We start from the raw sequence: 27178 nt of genomic DNA, 5'->3' as shown, positions 1-27178 counted from the left end.
TTTCAGGATCTCTTTCCTTCTCCCACAAAAACAAATTCAAGAACAACGTTGCATATGTTCTCGCTGCTTTGTTATTATGACAAAGCTTGTGAAAACATTTATGTGTCTATCACAGTATCAGGAGCTTGCTTTTGTATGTGATCCAGGTTTGGGTCATGGTTTCTGAAGAGTCCTCTTAATTTTTCCTTTAAAGTCAGGTGTGGTAGCATGCTTACTTTGAAATGTTGTAGTGCAAAAAGTCTGTAGCGCAGATCAGTCTGAAATATGTTTGCATTTTGATAATTTCAGTCTCTCTTTTAAGTAGTTTAGGGATATTAATGTAATTCTCCTCTAAGAGATCTTTGTAAATGCTATATTTTCATGTAAATCTTTCTCATTATTAGTGTATTGGTATCTAAACTGAATTACCTATTTGTCCTTAATTTATATGTGATTGTGTGTACAGGTAATATATATGCATAAAACAGAAAGCATTAAGTATGGGGATTTTGTTTTGGTTTGGTTATTTTTTTAGTGAATGGAGGTGCCTCTCCCAGATGAGTTTGGCACATTTTACTGATTCTGTGGCCTTCCATTCAAAGCCATTAGTATAAGAACTGGTGCATATAAGTAAACAAAAATTAAGTAGTATTTATTGGCTTTTGCCTCATCAGAAATGTGAAAGAAAACTACTGTTTCTCCTAGACAGAGGTATTTCTAAATATGGAATGACTGTAATCCAAACCTTCTGGGAGTAAAAAAGTGAAACTTCTTGAGCGCCTCAAAACAGTGCTAAAAATGTAGGTACATATGTCTACTTTGGGCTAAATTTAGTACTGAATTACAGTGTGTGAAATCCAGTGGACTTCAGTGAGGTTGTAGAGGGTGTAAATCACAGTTGAATTTATTTCATTCTTTATTACACCCCAATGATCCCCCTTCATCCCAGAATAAATGTCAGCCTTAGTTGATGTATGGCACAAAGTGCCAAAGCTGCTGTTGTATGCAGGAATCTGAATTTTCTAATGTTTTTTTTTGTAAAGTTCGTAAGGTTGGTAATTGGTGCCATGTTATCAGCTCATGAGATGTAGGTGGTATTCATAATGCTAAATGGAATATATTGAAGTAATAGCCTGTCATAAATCATAAGTTTCAGCAATAACATTTCTGTGCAATGGCTTTTTATGAGCCTCATTTATGAATGCATTTAATGGGCAGGGTCTGACATATAAAAAAATGCAATCACAGATTATAGGATGCTCTTTTATGTTAATGGACTGGCTATAATATGATCTTTATTTTTATCGTAAACTTATGCTGCATTCCAGGGATGACAAATTTTTTTTTTTATATTTCTTTTTCTGATTGAGTAGATGACAGGTGAAGACCCAAAAGGATGAAGGGGATAAGTATAGTCCTAAAGCAAATACCTTCATTCTGTCAGAGAGTGTATTTCACATCAGTGATTTTAACAAACAGGCTATTGTGTGCTGGACTTCCACATTAGCAATAATGATAAAAAACATTAAAAAAGAGTAGATACTCATATACTTTAAAGGCATATAAGTAGTCACAGTCTTCCTCATTGTGGTCTTCCGATATTCTTGTGATTGCACTTTGTCCTTTCATAAATGCACTCATCACCTTCCAGGAAAAAAACAAAACTAGGTCTAAATCTCCTCTGCCCCCACCCCAAAAAAGCTGCTGCTTGATGTTTTTTTCAAGAGCAAAGTTTGGAAGGAAAAAAGGGTGCCTTTTTGGGTACCAAATATTTGTGAGTTAGTCTACTTGACACTAAAATCAGTTATCTTAACACTTTTGTAATACCTCCACAAAGAGGTTTTGTGTGTTCTAAATACTGCTTCTTGGGTTTCAAAATACGGGGTCATGTGGAAAACCAATATTCAGTGACTAAGTCCCTTTTTTGGATTGGTAACTGAATATGTTTTTTTAAGTATCGTTTGTACTATTATATTGTTCTCATTAGACTATGGAGGTACCCTTTCAAGTATGCCAACAAGGAGAGTTGAAGGGTTACTACCTTAATTTGGCAAGGAACAAATCATCTTCTGTCAGTGGGACAATGAAGTGGCTAGTCCTGCAGCCACTGTGTGTGTGTTTGCATGTGTTTGTATGCAACTGTGTATGTATTTATGTTCTGAAAGCAGAAGGAACAGATATAATTGTTTAGGAAAGAAATTATTGCAGTATGTCTTTAGAGGATGCATAGCTACAAATGAGGAGTACGCTTTGGAAACCTTCTCTGTAGGATTCATGTTGGGTCTACACAGATAAGCCTAATTTTTCTTTTCTTTCTGTTAACATGAGAATAGGAGGATAATTCCCTGTTGGCTATTTTATCTGCATTATCTTTGGAAAGGTATTGCAGAAATAATCTTATCTATTGCCTGCTTTAAAGAATATTCAAGGCAAGTTAACGATATTTACCACAATAACCATTTGTTGCTTCTGCAAAACCTAAGGAGCTGCTTTCAAGAACATATGTGCACTACTTAACCATAAAGCACTAAATGCTGACTTTAGAATGGGAACAACATTGAAGGAGTCTTAAGCTTTTTGGTTTCTACCCTATTAAAATTTATACAGCCTAATTTACAGAATGTTAAATGTTTTGCGTGGTGGTTTGGCGAGCATATCTTTTAAGATCTACAAGCTAATAAATTCTTGATGTAGTGTGTGATGTAGAGTTCTTGTCTAAGTGTACTATTGCAAGTAACTTCTCCAAGCTACAACCTAAATGCTTGAGTTACATAGGTAAACGGCTAGTTAACTAGATGTCTAATTAAAGACAAGATGTATTATTCTGTGTGAAATAAATTTGGATGTGTACCAACCATACCTTGATAGGAATCACAATGACTACTTTGTTTTATAGGACTTTGTCTTATAAAGCTGCTGGAAAATTGCAAAGACCATGCAAAATATGTCACTCAGGAAAATACTATTTTGTGAAATCAAATTCTTTAGGTACATAAAAGGATGTACCTTAGATACATAAGCAAAAGGAAGCTACAGATATGCATATTGTAGTTGTTCTGAATGGTTGCGACACTCCTCTTTCCAGTTTATTGGCATTTGGAAAAAAAGTTCCAGTTAAACTTTTCTGTTACATTATTTTAATCTTCCTGAATTAGAAAATTAAAATTCTATTTTAACTATATTGAGATTCCCATTTCTGTTCCTTTTCCTTTGTTTTACCATAAGTGACACACATAATGTCCTTACTATAACAGTTTGCAATTGTTCAAAAACTTGCCTTTTTAACAACTTTTTACAAGCTTAATCGATACTTTTCCAAATTTATTTATAGTTACACTGGAATAGTTGACTGAACTCTGACTCCAAAAGTGAAAGGTGGAGTTGGAGGTTTGATCTGTACATACTACTTGGTGAAAACTTGTGAAAATGTGATCACTTAAAATGAATTATGCTATACGTGTAATCTCTTTTTTAACTTCAACTAGAAGCTTTTATCAAAGACACAGCGTAGCTCTTCCTGTGGCAAGAAGACATAAGAGGTACAGGCTAAATAGCTCAGAATTTTTTCTTGTTTTTCCCTTTGATTTAGGAAGCTGAACTTGTTAGAAGTTCTTAACATCAACAAATTAGAAGTGCAAAAGCAAAGATTTGCTAATCACTGGCTAGTTGCACTAATAAATTATTTTGATCTTATTTTCCTTTCTTGTCAAAACATACATACTAGCTTCCATATCTTAAAAATATATAGTGTAAAATGCGTAGGTTGTGCAGCGAGTGTTACTATTGGAGGAGATGCAAATACTAGACTTTTTTTTCTTTTTCTAACTATGCCAACCTAGCATTCTATGATATGATTTTGCTATTTTAGTAATCAGCTATTTAAAACCATTCATAAAGTCCTAAATGCTATGAGAGAAGGACACAGAAAGGCAAAGCATTCTGCGAAGCTCACTCTGTTCTAGGGAGATGCAGCTCCCTTGTCTTGGCAAAGAATAAATATGCCTCCAAAGAACATTTTATGTTTGGGGAAAAAAAAAAAAGAAAAAGAAATAACAAAAGTAATTATTTTTGGAATTATGTATATTGATGGGTATTTGCTTGTACGTGCTTAGGGCAGAATCTGACTCATAATTTCAATTGCTTCATCATAGTAACCTGGTAATAACTTTAATAAATTACTGCTAGTAGACAGATTGTACTCAGTCATTCCTCTAGGAGGTGGTTGGAACAAATACTATAGCTGAATTATAGAAGAATATGGGTAGATTTATGTTTGTTAATAATGTTTAGGTATTGCATTCAGATGAAAACCCTGGTAACAAGAATTAAGTCTCACATCTCAGCGTATCAGTTCATTTGTTGCCTGCAGTAGTCAAGAAGACAGATTCTACCTTGTTGTCTGACTAGCATAAGTGAGGTTTCTGAGAACCTGCCTGTTTCTGTTGCAGTGCAGGATCAAGGAAATGATTTAACAGGGTGACAATTCTTGTATGTCCCATTGTGAAAGTTTTCTTTATACAAAAATAGATAATCTAGGAAAAATGAAAGGCATAGATATGTATATACACACAGTGAAGCAAATAAGCTATTTGTTCCCTGAGGCGTTAATACCTAGATGTAGCACTGATCTTGTGTATGCTCTCTTCTTCAGGAGACTGTTACTAGGCTGATTGTCACATAAGATCTTTCTTTCCATAGCAAGTTTTGTAAAGCAGGAAGAAAAGACAGTTCCAAGATTTGATCTCTTCTGTTAGCAAGGAAAACATCCATTGATGTCAAAGAGATTTTCATTCGGTAAAGAATAAAGGCTTTTGTTTTTACCTTCTAGAAATGACTGTATTTTCACCATGGCACTAAAAAAAAAAAATTAAAATCAGAGTCTTTCTCAGTTCATCATATTGAATGGAATGGCCACTAGGTCTCATATGCTTTGATAAAAGCTTTGGAAACATAGTTAAGTAGAGCCACTCTTAGCATGCATGAATTAATAATGAGAGTAGGGTTTAGGGAAGCAGTTAACTAAACTTGTGCTGTTGAGCGTTGTTTTGGTGTTTAGAAAATATTTCATCACTGCCTGTCTACTAAATCCATTCTATAATATCTGTGGGCAGTAACGTGTGGAGAAGTTAATCTCAAAGGGAGAACAATTTCTTGGCACTGTTGTTGCTTTCCTTTTTGGTAGATAAATGGTCAGCTGTGCTGTTATCTAACCTAGTGTCATCCTCTGCTAAGTGCAGCACAGTTTTTCTGGATATTTTATGAAGTCCCCGAGTCTATTGACTTCAGCATGTGATTTGTCGGCACGTTCCTTTTCCCCGGCTCTCCCAGTGCTGCTGGGGCCTCTGAAATGGCTCACATCGGTGCTCCCAGATTGTGTGATGACCAAGCATTTGATGTGAAATGCAGATTGTAAATGGAAAGGGGCTGACGTGGTTCAAGGGGGATTAGAAAGGAGGGAAATCTCAGTTCTGAGCACAGTTAATCCTCTGACTGTGGAAGTGCCCAACTTCCTTGCCTCCACCCTTGCAATTCTGTCTGTCAAACCCCGGGTCTTCCAAATGTTAATTTTATGCAGTTTTCCCATTGCCCTTAGCAGACTAGCGTATGTTGGCAGGGAGCAAAACCTGAGAAGCTCTCACCCAAGTCAAATTCTCTTAAAAACTAGATGGGATGCTGTGCTGCTGCTACAGGGGCTCTCTAAAAGCTTATGCCGCACAGTTAGCATGCCATGCATGTGGAGAGGTGTGTAGAGACTACAGGATTACTAACTCTCTTTAAGCAGGGCGGTGGCTTACCCTGTGCCCTTGAATTCTGAACGGTGATCCTTTTTCCCATCTTTTCTCCCACACAGTGCCAGTATGTTTGGCGAAACCACCACATACTTAGGCTTTTACCTCTTAGAATCTCTCATACCTCATTCAAGCTAAACTCTACTTAGGTTTTAATGGACTGTGGATGGCTCAAACTCATAATTCTCAAAAAATAACTGGGCACTTATATAAACTTTAATGTAAATGCTAGGGCTACCTAGATTAAGATCTTCAGACAAGATCTAAAATAACTAGTTTTCACCTGGTATGATAGCATGAGTCTCTTCATTTTCTATTACTGTTATGTTAGATGCATGCAGTTGTCAGTTTTGGTTTTATCTAGGCTTTTGGTCCTTTCTTTAGGACTTACTGTTTTATTTATCTGTAAAGTGTCTAGAACTCTTGCTGATATATAACTATTAAAATAATAATATGAACTGTGATCTTCATTGTAGGGTTTCATATTTTGTTTGTTGCTTCAGAATGCATAATTAAGTACTAAGCTGTGAAAACCTGTTTAAAATTAGTTTAAAAAGTGAGGGATCGTGCAAACCACAACCCATATCTACATCAGGTATTTAAACGAATACCTGTTTTATAGCTTTTATTTTTTCTTATTTTTTTGGTTTATTGGATGCAAAATGTCTGAAATTTGGTATTTCTCAACTGCTGTGAAATCAACTCTAAGCAGTATTTCAAACAGCTGCTGAGAGTCGCATAAGTCCAAAATCAGAACTTACAATTCAGAAGGAAATGCTGGTAACAAACTTCCCCATAATAGCTTGCATGATTTTTTGCACGTCTTTGCTATCAATGTGAATTTTGCCTCATATTGATTTTGTTTAGCATTAAGAGTTCTTTTGAAAGTGCCACCACTCTGTAATTATTACCTGCCTCTAGGAAATGGGCTTCCAATGTCAATGGCAAACTTTAATACCTATGTCATAGTGTCTGCGGATCTACATCTGGATGTTGGAAATGCTGCTTGCTGATTCACTGTTTTAATCAATGGCACAAGACTTGGTAGAATCCAGGCATCTTTTTGGTACCTTGCTAAGTTACTGATTTCCTTTTGAGCTGAGAGTATCCGTCCATATTTCCTTATCTTTCCCTAACTAGGGGTACCAACAGTTTTGGAAACACTTTCCTAGCAGTGTTTTTCCTTGCTGGAATCCCTATCGCATTACAGTTTGAGGCTGGTAGGCAAGTGGATGACTTTACAAAAAGGTTTTAAGGTAAAGCTTTGTACCTAATAATAATATTGGAAAGATTACTAGCTGCTTAATTAAGACCAGCATTTCAAACTTTGCTCCCAAATTAAATCACTTATTTTCAGATTTGAACTTGCCCTGCTTGGGGATGGGAAGAAGGGAGGAGGAAACATTTGCAAGGAATAGTTAGTTTTACTGGTACCTGTGTAGTCAATTGTCTGCCTGTAAAATTGCTTTAGAAGTTACAGCACTATTGCTTGTTTGTGCTAGTACCAGGCACGGAAATGAGTGGAGACTGTTTGGTTTGGGTTTTTTTGTTGTTATTTTTTAAGAGATTCATTGTTTTATTTTGGAGCATTTTTATTATGTGTTTATAAATACACCAGTACCCTGCTGAAGCTAGTAAACAGTTGATGTGTAAGAAATGGGTAAATAAAACACTAACATTAGCAATGTGAATGCATATTTTGGAGTTGAAATTTGCACTGCGCAGGTCTTCACTCTGCTGCAGTAAGCATGATGGGACAGAGCGTAGTCCTGCCTTAGGTGCCAGCTTCCTCTGTGTCTGGGACTTGCAGTCAAGCCCATCACCAGTCTGCTTGTCTGGCCTTCAGCAGTGCACTGACTTGAAATAGAATGGTTACGGTTATCTTTTGGGTTGTCAGGCTTTATTCTAACGTTCCTAATTCACATTGATTGTTATTTTTTAATTGTGGATAACATCAGATTTTGATATTGTACTCAAAATGGAGATCAGGCTTCAGGTCTTAAAATATTCTGCGAAATGAATGTGGTTCTTGGTTCTGGTATTCCAATCACAAGCCACAATTGAAAGGAAGAGCCACTTCAGTGCATAGTCGTACTCCTTCCTGGGTGCTGCTGAATGGACAAATCATGCTTCCTTAATTAAGAAGTGATAATATCACTCTTCAGTAATGGAGCTGAACATTACTGTCATCTAGAATGAAATTTGCTTAAAGAAAAAAATTTCCTCTAGCTTTGCAGTTCTGATTCTGTTACTGTGTTGACTGGTGAATATCTTGTTTAACAGTTTTCTTGCTTCTGTATATTCAAAAATATTTAGTGACTGGTTTAGTGTCAATAAATGTCACAGCTTTTGCTCTTGAACAGTTTGAAGTGAACAAGATTTTACTGTTCTTACGTGTAATTAACAAAAAAGTAATTGCTATAACTGCAATTCCCATTAAGGGCAAAGGGAATTGTCTGTGAATATCCAAGGGTAGAGTTTTGCTTTAAGCTATTTTTCTGTTACTTAATCCAATAAAGTTCTAGATTTGTGACTTTAATTTATGCTAATTAAAACAGGAGTAGTCTCATGTTAGAAAATACTACTAAATATTGAATGTGTGGAGTATAAAATACTACTTGGTGTTACAAAATCTCTCGTGGTTGGAAATACAATTTAGTATTTTGGAACATCTTACATTTTTTTTCTTAAATGCTTTCAAACAAGACAACTTTAAAAAAAATGGTTTCTAAACTTCTAAAAATGTTTCTAAAAAATAAAAAGAAGTTTTTTCTAATGTTTGGAATTTCACCCTAAATCATGTAGAACGTTCTAAATGGCCATTAAAAAGAAGGAGGGAAGATGTATTTCACAAATAATGAACTCATCATGTCACCATATGAAACATGTGGTGGGAAAAGACAATAGCGCAGTCTTGTGATATGAAAATCATTAAAGGAAAATATGCAAATTCATTTAGGATATGTAAGGAAAGATTAAAGAGATCTAAACTTCTGAATCAGTTACCACATTCTGACTTGCTTCTATTTTCTTGTAGAAGAATTAGGGCTTTTTTCTATCAGTTACTGCTCTGATAATTTTTCCAAAATAATTTCCTTTGTCCCTTTAATATCTTGATAATTCATCAAAAAAAGCACATAATTCATCAAAAAAGCCCATCATTAGAAGCGCAACATGCAGTCAGTGCTTTCTGCAACAGCAGCAGGATGCGGAAAATACTGACCTGAGGCAGAAACAGCCAACAACCTGAGACCAATAAATATATTTGGGGGGAGGAGTTGGAATTCTTATGGTAAATCAAGTCGGTTAAAATGGGAAATGTGCCCAAGAGAAGTAACCAGATTCTTTCATGTAAATGTTTGGGAAGTTGTGAGATAAATATATCTGTGTTTCCCTCTAGGCCCAAGAACTACTTCAGACAGATACTTACCTGAGTAAAAGGAGGGTTGTTGATGTTTTCCAGATAGATAGTATAATAGTTAAATTAACAGTTGAACAACCTATTCAGTACTTCTTTTATTTTGCTTTTCTGTAGACAAAACATGGATGCACACTCCTGAAGCCTTATCAAAGCATTATATTCCCTATAATGCAAAGGTAAGAAAATACGAAGTTATTCTGTCCTCGTACCTTTAGAACACAGCTCGTTCCATCTTGCTTTTCATTTGAAAACTGCAGAGACATGAATTAGCCAAATGAAATAGTGAAGAAAAACTTAGTAAATGTCTATTTTGCCGATGAAAAATTTCTATGTTTTAAGTAATGGCCAATTGATTCTTGTTTCGAATTATTTGATGTTTTTCCAGAAAGCAAACCAGTGTTCCTCTTCTGCTTGGTGCTCTGTTTCCTTTTAATGGATGCTAAATGGATGGAAATTTTGAGTGCAAAGGAATTTAACATCAGGCTGCATGCTTACAGTACTATAAAAATTAAAATTAATAGCACAAACTTCTTTTGAACAGTAGCAAAGGCAAGGAGTAACGATCCTATCTGCTGGATATATTGAAATGTCAAATACTCTGGAAATATGGCAGAATAATAATGGAATTTTTGCACAGTAAAAACAGAAGTCTTACTCATGCTTTCTTATCCCAGTTACAATGTATTTCAACTATAGTATTTCAATTAGTCTAATGACATCTGTTCACAGGAAATGCATCTTCCCAGAATAACAACTTAGAAAATGGTTTGCTAAAAGGAGGAGGGAATATGCAGTAATCAGCATAACTCAGAGTAAACTGAGTAATCAGCTATTACTTGCCTAAACTGGGAGAATAATTCACTAAGATTCCACGGTGGTCTGTTCTGGGTAGAGTTCTCATATGATTGGTATTTTTTAATATAAAAATAAAAAATTATTTCACAGGCCGGGACTCAGTTTCCTATACTGGTATTCCCTGCTGTTGTGTTTGCAATTTTCTTTTGCTTAGTATGGCCACACAGTGAGCAAGTGTTTGTAGTGGAAATTTGAATCTCATTCTGTTAATTGCCAGGTGAACATGTTTTTATTCTTTGTGCTCTCAAACTGAGTTTTTGACCAAAGGATGTATTACCATTTAACGGTATAGCCTTGCCAGACACCTTGGCTTTTATATTACAGTTTTTGAGAGGGAGGAATATTTGCTGGGGTGACTCTGCCATCTGTTTTAAGAGCAAGCTGAAGCTATGAATTTTATTAATGCACTGAACAATGTCCGTTTGTTTGTTGTCTTTACTTCAAGACAAAAAAGAAACCTCCCTCATTTTTCATGTCTCATTGTCTTTCTTAAGTGCCTATTTCGTGAATAGGTGTCAGTACAGCTATGCAGAAAGAATCTTTAGAATAAAGGAAATGATGGTAGGATGGTGATAACCGTAGAAACAGCAGCATCAACAACTTCTGGAGTAGAAAAAAGGAATGGGGAGTTCCTATCCAAAGGAAGTCTGTTCTCAGCCTTGTTAGAAAGACTCTTGGTCCAAAAAAGTCTTTCCTTTTCTTCAGGCTAATATATGCCCAAGTGTCCTCTCCAGTTCTGCTCCTGTTTAATGTAGGTTCTGACCTTACAAGGCATCCTCGACCTCTGTGCTGTTGGCCTCTAAGGTCTGTCAGAATACTTGCAGGAAGCTGCAATGTACTACAACATACGCTTTTTAAAAAAAATGTTTACCCATTTTTTTTATTAGGATCAAAGTAGAAAATTATTATTTAGAACTGTTAGTTATTTGATTCATATTCCAAAGCAAGCAAAAAATTGCTCTGCTCTGTAACTGAAGTGTAAAGGGTATGGGATTTCCACATTGCTTTTTTTACTGAAACCTGGCACGAATTTGCACAGCTTTTATGAGGTTAGCTGGCATATGCAGGCATAACATTATTAAATCTAGATGATGTTTCCACCTCAATTCTGAAGTACCATTTTCATTAAGTTTTGCAATATTTTTCTTTTTAAGAGGAAAGCGTGTATCTATTAGTACCTCATTTAGGTTTTGTAACGTTTTGATTTTTAACTAAAATATCCCATTGATTTCATATCTTGTAACTACTTTGTGAAATAATGATTAAAAACTCAGAAGGCATTCATAAAGCAAGTATTGAAGATGACTCATTGATTTTTTTTTTTCAAATGTTCATATTGTTCCACTTCCAATTCTATAACATTCTATTTATACAACTTTTATATTTGTTGGGAAGAAAAGACAACACTTTATCTGATTTATTTCAAAAGGTAATTATGTGAGTGAAGAATGACATGTTCAGAAAATCAAATCAATTTGATGGAAAGCAATACCAGAGATGTTCTTCTTCCATGTGCAAGTGAACTGTATTCTGCTACATTGTTTTTTGAACGCAAATTACTGTGGAAGAAAAATAGTGTTTTCTCTTCTTTATAAGACACAAAAATCGTTTCTCTGACACTAATCTTCTGAGATGATCAGAAAAAGGAGAGCTTACTAAGAACAACTGGAAAAGATGGGATTTTTTTTCTTACTTGATTCCTAAGACGTTTTTAAGAATTAAAGAAATCTTTTTGATAAAATGCAGTTCATGAGTTGACTGTTATCTTATTTAAAAAAATCCTAGCAAAGTTAACTGGAAATTAAAAGAACCCTGCAATATAAACAACAAATTGGAGAGGACTTTTTAATAGAGAATGAGTAATGTCTTGTATCTCTTAGGAGATACACCCCTCAGGATGATTTATGGCAATAATCCTCTTTGCAAGAAAACACAAGCAGAGTTGTTTCTTCTGGAAGTGTCATCTTTTTTCTGTAATGTTCCATAACTAAGAGCAGATGTTTATGTTATTTTCCATACTGTAGGGGAAAAAAGTTCTCTTTTGCCCTTAAGTTAATTCTCTTGATTTTAGGCCAGTTTCCTTTCTCCAAAGCAAAAGTGATCAAAGTGTGACTTTATAATGGAATGTGACTGCAACCTTAAAAATGGACTGATTGTTGTCATCACGTAACTGATACTACCCTGAGGGGTGTGTTTCTGCCAATAAAAAGTTGCCACTGCCCAAAACAGCAGTGTTTACTATGTCTCTTTGTAGTAAATTGTAGGTATATTCCCTTTTATAGTTGCTTGGCTTTTCATTTTATATCAAATTTCCATATGCACGTCTTTCCATTTTGCGGATTAGAGGTTCTGCTTTGCAAGCCTGGTGTTTATGTTGGCTACTAGTATACTACGGAGTCAGTAGCTTTGACCTTACACTAGGCTGAAGAGTTGCTATTTTACATAATAACATGAAGGCATGTTAAACCCTTGGGATTTTATTTTACCAAGAGATGTGAGGGCTTCCTAGTGCTGAGACAGCTACTGTTCTAATGTTTACTTCAAGCTTATTTTATTTTAAAACTTTGTATATTGTTATGGATGCGTTTATGATTCTTGATGAGGTTTAAATTTGAGACTTTGTAGATAAGCAAAGCTTTCCCCAAAAAGACACTTAAACCTTTCTTACTTTGTATTATAGTGGTTTTTGATGATGATTAATTGTGAATTGTGCAGTTTCATGGATGATCTTTCCTCTCAATTATTAAATATATATCTTGGACCTGTATTGCAACTGTAGCAAAGGCAAAAAAGAAAAAAGAAAAAGCATTACTAATAAATAAATAAATACCCTGCAAAGAGACCTTGCTTGGCAGTACCTAGTAGTATTAATCTTTACTGTAGTACAATAAACAGAGGTTTAGTAGGTTTTCAACTTTATGTAATTTCTTATTCCTTCAACTTTTTTTATCATTCAGGAATGGCAGATAATACTGTTCTGGAGCAGGCATTTTGGGCGAGGGTTTTAGGTCAAAAATATTATGCTGCTTCTAATTGATGTAACTACTGTAGCAGAACTCTAGGTACAATTATGTCTTTTGAATATCTGCATATCACTTTCATTAGTGTACGGTATTATCAAAGCCATGTTTTCATGGCATAAACTGCACTTCTTCTATAAATTTTTGTTGCGATAGCTATACTAGCAATTTCCCTTTTTATGTCCAGTCAGCATACTAGAGAATGATCATGGTTTTGTGCCAGTAAAAATAATTAATGAAAGAATATCAAAGGGAAAATTGCATATAGATTTTCCAAGTAAACAGACATACAAGGCACGCTATTAAAAAGTATACTTAAATTTATGTGGTGAAGTTAGATATAGCAAGATATTCCAAACAGAGCACGAAAATGTTGAAAATTAGAAACTAATGAAATAGAAAAGAGCATTACAAGAAATAATTCATTTTCCTACATTTAATTTATTATTATTAGAATTAATAACTTAATTCCAATTAACTTTCATTAGCGTATCAAAATGTCTTGGACGTAATCATAATTCATTTAGTGTTTCAGCACAAGAAAAATGAGTATTGTGAAAAGATCCACATGGAATATGAAAGCAAAAAATTATAATTTTACAAGGAAATGCAAATCCGTACTTAGTTATTTCTGATACATTACAGTCATTAAACTTGGGGGTCATTATACCAAAGATGCAAGAGGTACAGTCAACAGACTGCTTCAGGGAAATGGACCTACCTATTCCATCTTGCTTACAAGGTTACATACTTAAAGTGGGAGAATGGTAGGAGAGGATAGCATTATATTCACGAATATCCTACAAAATAGATGACTGTGATGCAGAATGATTGTATCTAAACTTTCAACTGCAACAAACATAATCTCATATGTAACTAAATGAGGGGAGCTGCATTTTAACTGTTCAGCATCAAGTAGTTTCAGTTGTCGTTTGTGAAAACTGGTGACTGTTTCAGCTTCCCTAAAATCTGAACATTTGTTAGTTCCTCAGAAGGCTCTGTGGGGTACTGAGTGCTTTTGAAAAGCTGTCTTGACTGAGGTTACATAGCCAGTTTGTAAAGGGGCAAGAATTAAGTCTGCACCTCCTGAGTCTTGGTCCAGTCTTTTGAGCACAGACCCAGCCCTCACTTCCCATCAACACTGTATCACTGTACAGTAATGTATATTGAATAGTATTTGCAGACAATTGTGTATCTCATCTGCATATGAATGCACCCAAGTTCAAAGACTCTATGAATGCATGTTGCGTATGCTTGAGTAGCCCACAATGCCCCCTACACATCAGCACGTCAAGATCATTTTGCAAAAATTAGTAGACTTTATGTGGCTTATGGTATCTTGTGTGCGTCTGCACCTAGAGTTTTGTCTTTCATGTCCATTTACTATTGCTTATCTGAAAGCTTTGAAAAATGTGACTTGTTTATAATTGGAATACTGGTATCTCTTATGACTGAATGCTGGCTGAGAAGTTTAGAAAAATTTGCTGAATAGCAACAGCGCAGTTTTGACATGTGTATGATCTCTTTCCAGGTGTCTATAGCCCTCTGTCAGTTATGTGTAAAATACCCAGCTGCACAACTTCAGGCTCTACAGAACACTCTTATTCTCCAGAAGATGATCTGCTTCAAGAAAGGAATGAAGTCTATGAGCAATTCTGGTTTTTCTTTCTTAAGGTCCATTTGTGTGTAGCTTGCACAAAGAGCTTTAGGTTTGACTGAATGTCACACATAAATGCAAAAAAGTATATCATTTTGAGACACAATGCTTAGATCCAAGTAATTAAAATTTGGCAAGGTGATAAATACTTGCAGAGTGGAGGGGTAGGGGTGGAAAGTGGTTTATATCTGCATGCTACAGGTACCCATACTGCTAATTCTGCAGTGTAATAGATGAGTATGAAGATGAATACATATATGTACTGAAAGCAGAGATGGGATTCATAAAGGTTCTTTACCTAATGCCTAACTTTTAGTTTACAAATATTACAGCTAATTTTAGGCAAACATGAACTACAGTCAGTGTAAGGGCTGATACCGTTTTTGGTTTTGTCCTCCCAGCACAATTGTTGTGTCTATTGCAAAGTCCTCCCCAGGTGCATGGGGAGACTCTGCAATAGCATGATTGCTACCACAGAAAACAGCCTATTGGCTGCACCCACGCTACATCCCTACCTGGCATGGCATCATCATTTGACCATTCAGGGCTAATAAAAACCAAAAAGGGTTTCAAAACTGAAATAATGCAAGACAGTTTAATATAATGTAAAGAGTTTTATTTCTTTTCCTCTCTCAGGAAAAGCAATCAATAGAGCACGTGTTTTAGTGAAATATTTTTGGTAGATTCTAGTAAAAAAAAAAAATCAGTGAATTTAATTGGGGGAGTGAGATAAAAAATATTGGTCATGTTTTTCAATACATTATAAACTGCAACTGAAAGACAAAACAGTAACTTTGATCTATTCTCCAGAGCTCTCTCATCTTCTCTCATGTTCTGCTTATGATCCCTTGGTCTCTTCATAAGCTCCATTTTGCTTGAAATATCTAAGTACTGTATGACATACTTCAGTTACAAGTATGAAACAGATTTGCAATGCAAATAAGAGATGGAAGCTATAACTTCATGCCAAGAAGAAAAAAATAAATCACACCAGTTAATAGTAGTGCATGCAGCATAGGATCTGAGTAGTATTTTAAGTCCCTTTCTCAGTAATGTATTAAGTAATATATATTAAAACTGTGTAGTGAAGCAGGATTGGGACAGAGCCCTTAGTCTGCATTGAAGCTGATCTGTAACTTGCCACAGCCCTGGAGTGTTCCCTATTCTGAGCAAGTTTTAAGTTTCCTTTGTATCCAAGCAGTTTGATTCTCTCACATAGATTGCCTTCACATCCATTCTCTTTAGCACCCTGGCTGCTTAATTACAGTCTTTTTCCTCATCTCTGACTTTGAGCAGTCTAAGTTTCAGTTCTCTTATCAGGGAAAAATGATTTTTAAACAGCTAACAGCTTTAGACACAGATTTTGGTAGAAAGTTCTAGAATCAGTTATTCAGCACTGTAGATATAATATCTAACAACTATAATCTGGATTGAAAATACAAAACTGCAAGAGATTTAGCTCATTGTCAGACTTTGAAACACCCCCAATTTTAGAAAGATGGGAATGCCTTATGATTCCTTGAATGTTAGAGTTGTCCTTTGGCTACGTTGCATTTGTATTAGGATTTGCTTTGGGAATTGAAATGTAAGAATATAGAATAATTTAGGTTGGAAGGGACGTCTGGAGATGATCCAGTTGATTCCCATCTGAAAACAGGGCTGACTTCAAAATCAGGTGAGACACAACAGAGCCTTAGACAATTGAGCTTTAAATACCTGCAAGGGCAGAGATTCACAGCCTCTGGGCAGCATGTTCGGGTACTTAATCCCCGTCATTGTGATTTTTTTTTTTTTCTCATTTCTAGTTGTAATTTCTTTTGCTGCCACTTGTGACTCTTAGCCTTACACATGTGTGTGCACACATACACCAACCTCGTCATCTTCAGGCTGAACAAATGCAGCTCCCTTAGCCATACACTGTGGTCCATTTTCCTAACCATCTCATTGCCTGTCACACCCCTCACCAGTTTCAATTCCAGCTAAGATTTGGCTTTCCTAAGTTCGTCCCTGCATGCCTGGAAAATGTTTCTGTATTTCTCCTAAGTAGCCTGTTCCCATGTCCACCTTCCATACACTTGCTTTTGTATCTGAGTGCCGGGCATTGTGAAGTCTAGCTGATTGCTCAATCAGCTCTTAAAGCATGTAGGAATGCTTTCTGGAGTTACGCAGTCTAGCTGATTGCTGCATGGCCCATAGCTTTAAGAGAAAAGTTGATCTTGCTGTCTTACTAAGAGGCTTCTACTACCATAGGAGTTGGTCTAGCTATCTTTCACATTCAAGTTAGGTTTAGTTTAAGCCTCAAAGTGTGAATGCAGCTTAAGGGAAACAATAAAACCACAAGGGTCTAATTTATTCTGCAGGGCCTGAAGAGTTAGCCTTGTTGGTGTGCCCATACAGCAAAATGCTGTATGTTGCTGCTTACCACAGAGCTAGTGTCTTGGTTGTAGAGGGCTGTGGTTAGCATTAGGAACTGGGATTCTAAAGTTTCTAGAGCACTGGTTGTTGCTAGATTTCTCAGTTTCTTTAGATATGGGGAGGAATAAGGCCTAGATGTAGGCCTGTTTTGTTTTGTTTTACTATAAGAATGGGATATTGTTGCTCTATTTCATCTTGGAATTGGAGGACTGTCGTGGTTTAACCCCAGCCAGCAGCTAAACGCAGCTGCTTCCTCACCCCCGGCCCTGCCCCGGTGGGATGGGGGAGAGAATCGGGAGGGCACAAGTAGGAAAACTCGCAGCTTGAGATGAAAACAGTTTAATAATTGAAATAAAATGAAGTAGAACAGTAATAATAACAATGAGAACAACAACAATAACAGAATACACAAAGCAGGCAATGCACAATGCAGCTGCTCGCTGACCGCATGTCACGAATGGGGCGCAAGCCCTCCCCACACCCCTGGTTTTTATACTGAGCGTGACGTTACATGGTATAGAATACACCATTGGCCAGCTGGGTCCACCACCCCGGCTATGCTCCTCCTGCATATGTCCTTGGCAGGACATAGGATGCTGAAAAGGAAAAAAAAAAAAAAAAAATTTCCCAGTGCAAGCATTACCCAGCAACAACCAAAGCATCAATGGGCCATCAATGCTCCTCTCATACCAAACCCACAACACAGCACACCCCCAAGCTACTGGGAAGAAAGTTAACTCTGTCCCAGCTGGAACTAGGATAGTATCCACCCCTTATTCTATACCATCTACGTCATGACCAGGTCTCACATTTTCCAATACATTCCAATTAATCATCACCACTTTTCCTGCCTTTTGATATATATACACACAGAGAGATATAATTTCCTTAGTCTATGGGTGTTGTGGTTTAACCTGGCAGACAGCCAAATACCATGCAGCTGCTCGCTCCCTCCCCACCCCCTTCCCCCTCCAGTGGGATGGGGAGAGAATCGGAAGGGTAAGAGTGAGAAAAACTCGTGGGTTGAGATAAAGACAGTTTAATAGAACAGAGAAGGGAAAATAATAATAATAATGATGATAAAATATACAAAATGAGTGATGCACAATGCAATTGCTCACCCCCTGTGCTGACCGATAACCAAGTAGCGACTGCTACTTTCTGGAACACGCCTACCATTCATATACTGAGCATGACGTCATATGGTATGGAATACCGAATTGGCCTGCTGGGCCAGCTGTCCCGGCTATGCTCCCTCCCAACACTTGTTTTGTTTTGGTTTTTTTTCTTAAGCTGAATGTCCTTGACTAGCAGGGTACTTAGCAACAACTGAAAACATCAGTGTGTTATCAACATTCTTCTCATACTAAATCCAAAACACAGCACTAGGAAGAAATTTAACTCTATCCCAGCCGAAAACAGGACAATTGGCCATCCCTTTAAAATGTTCGTTGAGTTCATTTAGTCCATGACTTTGGGCTCCATCTGTCATAACAGTCTTTCAAGGCAGGCGAGATGGTGTGTGGTGTTGGATTGTTGCGTGCTGAGGCCAGTTCTGGTTCCATTATCACTGCACTCATCCGGTTCTATCATCATTGCACTTTGGTCGGTTTCATTGGAGTTCATTCTTCATTAATCTGGGTGATTCGTACTGCAATATGACATATAGTAACCATAGAAGTGATGACATACAGTATTATATAGTAATTTACATCATACAATCCAGTTCATTGGCTATTTTCACCCAAAATCAAATCCCCTTGAGGTACACACCAGACTTCCCCATCCTCCCGCATTACCCACCAAGTGCACCCAGGTCCTTGGGCAAAAGCAATCCCACGAATGGGTTTTTCCTTGCCAGAGGCAGGAGTAACCCAGACTGTCTTCCCCAGCATATTATGTGCATGACAGGGACTTTATCCCCCTCTACAGTATGTAAGGGCTTTGATTGGGCAGGGCCAGCTCGAGTGACAGATCCCCTAGTGTTGACTAACCAGGTGGCTTTTGCTAAATGTGTATCCCAATGCTTGAATGTCCCACCACCCATTGCCCTCAGTGTTGTCTTTAACAGCCCGTTGTATCATTCAATTTTTCCGGAGGCTGGTGCATGGCAGGGGATGTGATAGACCCACTCAATGCCGTGCTCTTTGGCCCAGGCGTCTATGAGGATGTTTCGGAAATGAGTCCCGTTGTCTGACTCAATTCTCTCTGGGGTGCCATGTAGCCACAGGACTTGCTTTTCAAGGCCCAGGATGGTGTTCCGGGCAGTGGCATGGGGCACAGGATATGTTTCCAGCCATCCTGTGGTTGGAACACTATACTTCCACCATAGTGAGCACATAGTGCTTGCTGTGTCGGATTTGTGGGAGTGTGATATAATCAATCTGCCAAGCCTCCCCGTATTTATATTTCAGCCATCGTCCTCCATAGCAGAGAGGCTTTACTCGCTTGGCTTGCGTGACTGCAGCGCATGTTTCGCATTCATGGATAACGTGTGCAATAGTGTCCATGGTCAAGTCCACCCCTCGATCACAAGCCCATCTATATGCATCTCTTCCTTGGTGGCCTGAAGTGTCATGGGCCCACCATAATTCACCCTTATGTTGCCAGTCCAGTTCTACCTGAGCCACTTTGATCTTAGCAGTCTGGTCCACCTGCTGGTTGTTTTGACGTTCTTCAGTGGCCTGGCTCTTGGGTACACGAGCATCTACGTGATGTACTTTTACAACCAAGTTCTCTACCTGGGCAGCAATCTTGTCACAATGCAGCAGCCCAGATGGGTTTACCTCTGTGCTGCCAGTTGTTCTGCCTCCATTGTTGTAGCCACCCCCACAGGGCATTTGCCACTATCCATGAGTCAGAATAAAGGTAAAGTACTGGCCATTTTTCTTGTTCAGCAATATCCAAGGCCAGCTGGATGGCTTTCACCTCTGCAAACTGACTCGATTCACCTTCTCCTTCAGCAGTTTCTGCAACTTGGCGTATAGGACTTCATACAGCAGCCTTCCACCTCCGATGCTTTCCCACAAGGCGACAGGACCCATCAGTGAACAGGGCATATTGCTTCTCGTTTTCTGGTTGTTTATTATACAGTGGGGCCTCTTGAGCACATGTCACCTCCTCCTCTGGGGATATTCCAAAATCTTTGCCTTCTGGCCAGTTCGTGATCACCTCCAAGATTCCTGGGCGACTGGGGTTTCCTATTCGGGCCCGTTGTGTGATCAGTGCGACCCACTTACTCCACGTAGCATCGGTTGCATGATGTGTAGAGGGTACGCTCCCTTTGAACATCCAGCCCAGCACCGGCAGTCGGGGTGCCAGGAGGAGCTGTGCTTCAGTACCAACCACTTCCGAAGCAGCTTGAACCCCTTCATATGCTGCCAATATCTCCTTCTCAGTTGGAGTGTAGCGGGCCTCGGATCCTCTGTATCCCTGACTCCAGAACCCTAAGGGTCGACCTCGAGTCTCCCCTGGTGCTTTCTGCCAGAGGCTCCAGGTAGGGCCATTCGCCCTGGCTGCGGTGTAGAGCACATTCTTCACATCTTGTCCTGCCCGGACTGGCCCAAGGGCTACTGCCTGACCTATCTCCTGTTTAATTTGTTCAAAGGCTTGTCGTTGCTCAGGGCCCCATCTGAAGTCGTTCTTCTTCCTGGTCACGTGATAGAGAGGGCTTACGATCTGACTGTAATTTGGAATATGCATTCTCCCAAAACCCACAACGCCTAAGAAAGCTTGTGTTTCCTTTTTACTAGTTGATGGGGACATGGCTGTTATTTTATTGATCACATCCGTTGGGATCTGATGACGTCCATCTTGCCATTTTATTCCTAAAAACTGGATCTCCTGTGCAGGTCCCTTGACCTTACTTTGTTTTATGGCAAAGCCGGCCTTCAGAAGGATTTGGACTATTCTCTCCCCTTTCTCAAAAACTTCCTCTGCTGTGCTGCCCCACACGATGATGTCATCAATGTATTGCAGGTGTTCCGGAGCCTCACGCTGTTCCAGTGCGGTGTGAATCAGTCCATGGCAAATGGTAGGGCTGTGTTTCCACCCCTGGGGCAGTTGGTTCCAGGTGTACTGGACGCCCCTCCAAGTGAAAGCAAACTGTGGCCTGCACTCTGCCGCCAAAGGGATGGAGAAGAACGCATTAGCGATATCAATGGTGGCGTACCACTTGGCTGCCTTCGACTCCAGTTCGTATTGAAGTTCTAGCATGTCTGGCACGGCAGCACTCAGTGGCGGCGTGACTTCGTTCAGGCCACGGTAGTCTACTGTTAGTCTCCACTCTCCATTGGACTTTCGCACTGGTCATATGGGGCTGTTAAAGAGTGAGCGAGTCTTGCTGATCACTCCTTGGCTCTCCAGTGGACGAATCAGCTCATGGATGGGGATCAGGGAGTCTCGGTTGGTGCGGTATTGCCGCCGGTGCACTGTTGTGGTAGCAATTGGTACCTGTTGTTCTTGGACCTTCAGCAACCCCACAACAGAAGGATCCTCTGAGAGACGGGGCAAGGTGGACAGCTGTTTAATTTCCTCCGTCTCCAGGGCAGCTATACCAAAAGCCCACCGGTACCCTTTTGGGTCCTTGACATACCCTCTCCTGAGGTAGTCTATGCCAAGGATGCATGGAGCCTCTGGGCCAGTCACAATGGGGTGCTTCTGCCACTCATTCCCGGTTAGGCTCACTTCGGCCTCCAACACAGTTAACTCTTGGGATCCCCCTGTCACTCCCGAAATACAAATGGGTTCTGCCCCTTTATAGCTTGATGGCATCAGGGTACACTGTGCACTGGTGTCTACAAGAGCCTTATACTTCTGTGGATCTGATGTGCCAGGCCATTGAATCCAGTAAACCCGGTTGTCCCTTTCCTCCACCCGGCTGGAGGCAGGACCCCTCCAGTCCTGGTCATCGTATTCATTACTCACTTCTTGTAAGTTTGAATCAGAAGTCCCTTTGTTAAGGTCGGAAGTGGAATCAGCCCTTCTACTCTGTCTGGGGAACTGCTCACTGGAGACTGGAGCAGCAGTTTTCCTGGAAGAACCCCCTTTTGTGGTTGTTTTTCCTTGCAACTCACGTACCCATGCCTCTAGGGTCGAAGCAGATTTTCCATCCCACTTCCTCATGTCCTGTCCGTGGTCACGCAGGGAAAACCACAGGGTGCCCCGGGGCATGTACCCACGATATCTGCTCTCTTGAGCAGAGGGACGCTTGCTCCTAATGGCTGAGATACTTGCCCGTGCCAAGTGGGGAGTAGGACATATCCTCTGAGTTGCTGGACCTCCCGAGACAGTTTCCCCACAGCAGAGACGCAGGCCCGTAGGCAGGAAGAGACTTCATCTGGATCTTTGGGTAACTGCTCATTGTTCAGGTCATCATAAATCAGCTCCAGCATGGCTAATTCCCTCAGGTACTGGATACCTCTCTCCATCGTGGTCCACTTGCCTGGGTGACATATGATATCTTCCTTGAAGGGATACCTTTCCTTCACGCCTGACAGGAGTCGCCTCCAGAGGCTGAGGACTTGTGCCCCTTGTCCAATCACTTTGTCAATGCCCCCTTCCCTAGAAAGGGATCCCAGCTGCTTGGCTTCCCTACCCTCTAATTCCAGGCTACTGGCCCCATTATCCCAGCATCAGAGCAGCCAGGTGACAATGTGCTCGCCTGGACGATGGCTGAAGTCTTTTTGCATATCTCGCAGCTCACCCAGGGATAGGGATCGGGTGGTCACCATCTCATTTACGGGTTCTGCCTCCTCCTCCTCCTGTTCTCGTGATGGCCCTGGTTCATCTTCATCCCTTACTGAACGAGCTGATTTTCTTGTGCATTTTCTTTTTTGTATAGGGGCGACTGATACCGGCATGGCTTGGTTCCCTGTCACAGGGGGCGGAGTAGCTGCCGTGCCTGCCGTGGGGGGTGAGGGAGCCGCTGTGCTTGCCGTGGGGGGTGGGGTAGCCACAGGGCCTGTTGTTGTCATCAGCTGCAGAGACCTCTTTTCCCCTTGGGGGTTCTGAGTGGTGTTAAACAGGGCTCGGTAGACGTGGGCCAGTCCCCAGCACATTGCAGTGATTTGCGTCTCCCTAGAATGGCCAGGGTGACAGCGTACTTTTTCCAAATATTCTACTAATTTTTCAGGGTTCTGCACTTGCTCAGGGGTAAAGTTCCAAAACACTGGAGGTGCCCACCGTCCTAGGCATTTGCTATCCCGCACACCCTGCCACTCATAACTATTCAGCCTTGCGGCAGATCTCTGGATGACATTCTTAAATTGCTTACTAACCTTGGACAAAACTGAAACAATATTCCCAAGGAATACCAATAGATGTATCTTAACTACCCAGGGATGTTCAAAGTACTGACAATTTATTTTAGCGAAGGAGACGACATCATAGAGGAAGGTAGTGAGGGTGCCATTCTCTATTTCCTCCATAAAAAATCTCTCAGAGGAAGAGGTATAATTGCTAATGGTCTCCATGAGGTGGTATCCGAAATACAGTAATGGCTTCATTACAAATCCCAAATACCAAATAACCCCCAATGCCAGAGTTTTAATAACAAATCTCCCAGGAGGCAAAACATCATTAATCACGGCAGAGCACAGCAGACTACAGAACCCAACACCAATCTTTAACAGGTACAGCAAAAACAAGAGCATGGTGCAGATCAGATAAATTAATATCGAGAACAGATGAATCAATATTGTGACCAGCAACTGTTAACAGATATAAATTCCTTAATATGCTCCGGTTAATCTGGTTTTATCTCAACCCTTCGTGCGCCACGTTGGGTGCCAAAAACCACTGTAGTGGTTTAACCCCAGCCAGCAAATAAACCCCGTGCAGCTGCTCGCTCACTCCCTCCCTCCCTCCCCCCCCGCAGTGGGCTGGGGGAGAGAATCGGGAGTGCACAAGTAGGAAAGCTCCCGGGTTGAGATAAAAACAGGTTAATAATTGAAATAAAATGAAGTAGAACAGTAATAATAACAACAACAGTAACAGAATATACAAAGCAGGCAATACACAATGGAACTGCTGACCGACCGCCGACCCTGTGTCATGAGCGGGCACGAGCCCCCCCCCCCCCCCGGTTTTTATACTCACATGGTCACATGGTCACTCAGAATACCCCATTGGCCAGCTGGGTGAATCACCCCAGCTATGCTCCACCCACCCCCCACCCCCCGCACGGCTTCCCCTGCACTTGGCAGGCCTTGGGAGGCTGAAAAGTTTAAAAAAAAAAAAAAAAGTCCCCGGTGCAAGCACCACCCAGCAGCAACCAAAGCATCAATGGGCCATCAATGCTCCTCTCATACCAAACCCAAAACACAGCACACCCCCAAGCTACTGGGAAGAAAGTTAACTCTGTCCCAGCCGGAACCAGGACAGAGGTGCAGAAAGGCTGGTATGTGAAACTTCTGGAATTCATATGACTTCCGGATTATGAGGGCTATAGTTTATATATATATGGGAAACTGGCTCAGGGCTTTTTGTAGCCTTTTACTCTAAGATTTGATCTCCTTGTTTTGGTTAAGTTTGAAAATCTGCAGCAGGGGATTCCGTAGTATTGATTGATCTGGCATGGTCTGCAGTTAGGAAGACTTGTGTTGAGGGCATGATTAACAGAGTACACTGGTTAACAACTTGGTACCTGAGACTCATCTGTGCCAGGTACATTCTTTAGATTATTTTTGTTGTATAAATTTTAATTCTTTCCTGTAGTCTTGGTGTAGAAGAGCTGTTTGTTGGAATGTAGGACAGCCATATGTTGAAATGTTAATCCAGCAAGTTCTGAAAGTACAAGAATATATTTGTATGTATGTATGATATACAGAAAAGGCAAGTAGAAGTTTTTCTATAGTAGTAATAGCAATCCTCTTTCAACAGCAATTCTTCATAATATAGCATTTAGTATTGAACACAGCATCTAAAGCATATTTCTAAAGGTACTGTGTTAACTAAAAGTTTTAAAATAAGTTTTAAACAGACGCATCACTGCCCTTCCCCAGTATCTGTATCAAAAGAGTGGAGCAATGAGACTGTTGAGACAAAAGACTCAAAATCATTACAAGCTTTGTAACAACTCTTATAATGTCATTTTCTTATTCTTTAGAAAAAGAATAAATTTGTATTTGAGTATAAATCTTCACTTTACTGTGAAAGATACTCAGAGTCATGAGTTCCTCAGCACCAGGCAAGAGCAGGCACCAATTGACTATGGGCAGTGAGTGATGTGAATGTCCGTTCAAGACAGCTGAACAAAACTCAGAGGTTTGTCCAAACAGAATTAACAAAACAAAAAAAAAGTGTGCAAAGAAGAAGGATGGAATTTCCAAAGACCTTAGGGTTTGCAAAGATTTGCTCAACTCTCCGTGTCCCTTTCTGTTCCTTCTCTGTTGCTGATATTTATTCCCTTCCCTCTCCTTAAGTCTGCTTGAAACTACCAATTAGCCTCATTAGCATGCCCTCCGGGGATTCTTTCTGCACAGTTATATTTCCACGTGAGCTGTCAGCTGTGAGAATGTGAGGTTTCTTTAAGCAGGCTTTTTAGCCTCTGGACTGTCAAGTGTCAAGTGAGTTGCATGTCTGACACTGGAACTAATAGGCTGTAGAGTTCAAACACCTGGATTATTGTACTCGTGGGCTAGGTGGCCCACAGCAGTTTATAGATTGTTCTTGCTTTAAATTAGAATCAGGCCTGCAGATCAATTAACTCTTTCTCATCTCCCATTTTTACTTCCGACAAAGCTGGGTATTTCTGTTTGCTCAGCCTTTGCTATGTTTATGGAGCTACTGCCTCCTTCTTACATCTACTATTCACCAAAAATAATTAGGAAACTCTCCCAAAATAAACTAGAAAAAATAAATAGAAGTGGATCATAGAAAATAAGAGAATGGCACAACTTTTTGAACAGAAACTTTTACAAGGATGTACAATTTTACCAACAAAAGCAAGACTACAGGAATCTGTCCAACAGCCAGGCTGTTCACCATTCGGAAAAGAATTTTCACACATACTGATCTCCCTGAGGATTCATGCTCAAGAAACCATTGGACAAGTCACCAGTTGCAGACTCTGACTTTATTAACTTTAATAAAATAATAACATACGTTAGTCAGTTGTGGATCCTGAACTGTAATGAATATTTCTCTCAGAAATGTCTCCTTCAGATTACTCTGATTCAGAAAGTGTAAAGCCAACCTGGGCCTATTTTAAAAAGCATTTTGAACTTTGAACCTGAGAATTTTAGGTGTAACATACTAGAGGAACTAGTCATAGTTTGGGACATAGCAAAGGAAAAATATTTACATGAACTAATTTGTAAAGCTTTGTTAAAATGCTTTGCATTTTTAGTAGAAATTATTATTGGCCACTAAAAAGGAGGGTGTGGTGGGTTACATTGGTCTAAACTTCAGATTTTTTTCCTACTGTATACTTTTGCATAAGTAATATTTTCTTCATTCTGAATCCTTAAGGGAAATCAAATCTAGTCAATTACTGTAGTTTTACAAGTTGTTTTACAAGTTGTTTTTCAATTTGTTGCTGTAGTATTACTGGAAAGAGGGAAAATGTGGAAACAAACATACACATGAAATCTTAATGATATGTGTGGAACCAAAGGTTGCATTTGAAGGAACAGATAATTTGAAGTATGGACTAAAAATGTCTCTGAGCCATATCTCTTACTATTGCTGTAGCACTTACATGCTTCTGAAATGGGAGATACTAGGGAGACAGAGGTAAGTAACTTGGCAAATCACATTGATTAGAGTATTTGGTTAATAAGATTGGGTGGGAGGGAAGTCTTGTCTGCTCATGAATATAGGTTTATTGCTGAAAATCCATTGAAGTCAGGAAAGTATAGGTCTTCCTAAGTCAGAATTTAGAGGCCATATCCCAACTTGCAGTTTATGAGGCTTTGAGGAACTGCAACTATTAAAGGGAAACCCATTCTCAAAATGCAAAAGCATTCAACAAAATTGCATATGCATGCTTAATGTTCAAATCAATTTTAAAAGTAGGTGCAGGGTTTGGGTTTTTTTTTGT

General features: G+C 39.5%; 1 protein-coding gene across 3 annotated transcripts in view; it reads left to right on the top strand.

Annotated features, from left to right (window-relative positions):
* Positions 1-27178, top strand: part of GULP1 (GULP PTB domain containing engulfment adaptor 1) — a 168691-nt gene that overhangs the window by 81483 nt on the left and 60030 nt on the right. For all 3 annotated transcript variants that reach the window (XM_075153683.1, XM_075153684.1, XM_075153686.1), the window contains one exon: positions 9304-9365. In XM_075153683.1, the coding sequence (XP_075009784.1) occupies positions 9304-9365 (62 nt within the window). The remainder of the gene's footprint in view (positions 1-9303; positions 9366-27178) is intronic.

Source organism: Calonectris borealis, chromosome 6, assembly GCF_964195595.1.
Source record: "Calonectris borealis chromosome 6, bCalBor7.hap1.2, whole genome shotgun sequence".
NCBI lineage: Eukaryota > Metazoa > Chordata > Aves > Procellariiformes > Procellariidae > Calonectris > Calonectris borealis.
The sequence above is the reverse complement of the archived record's forward strand: the minus strand, read 5'-3'. Positions and strand labels throughout refer to the sequence as shown.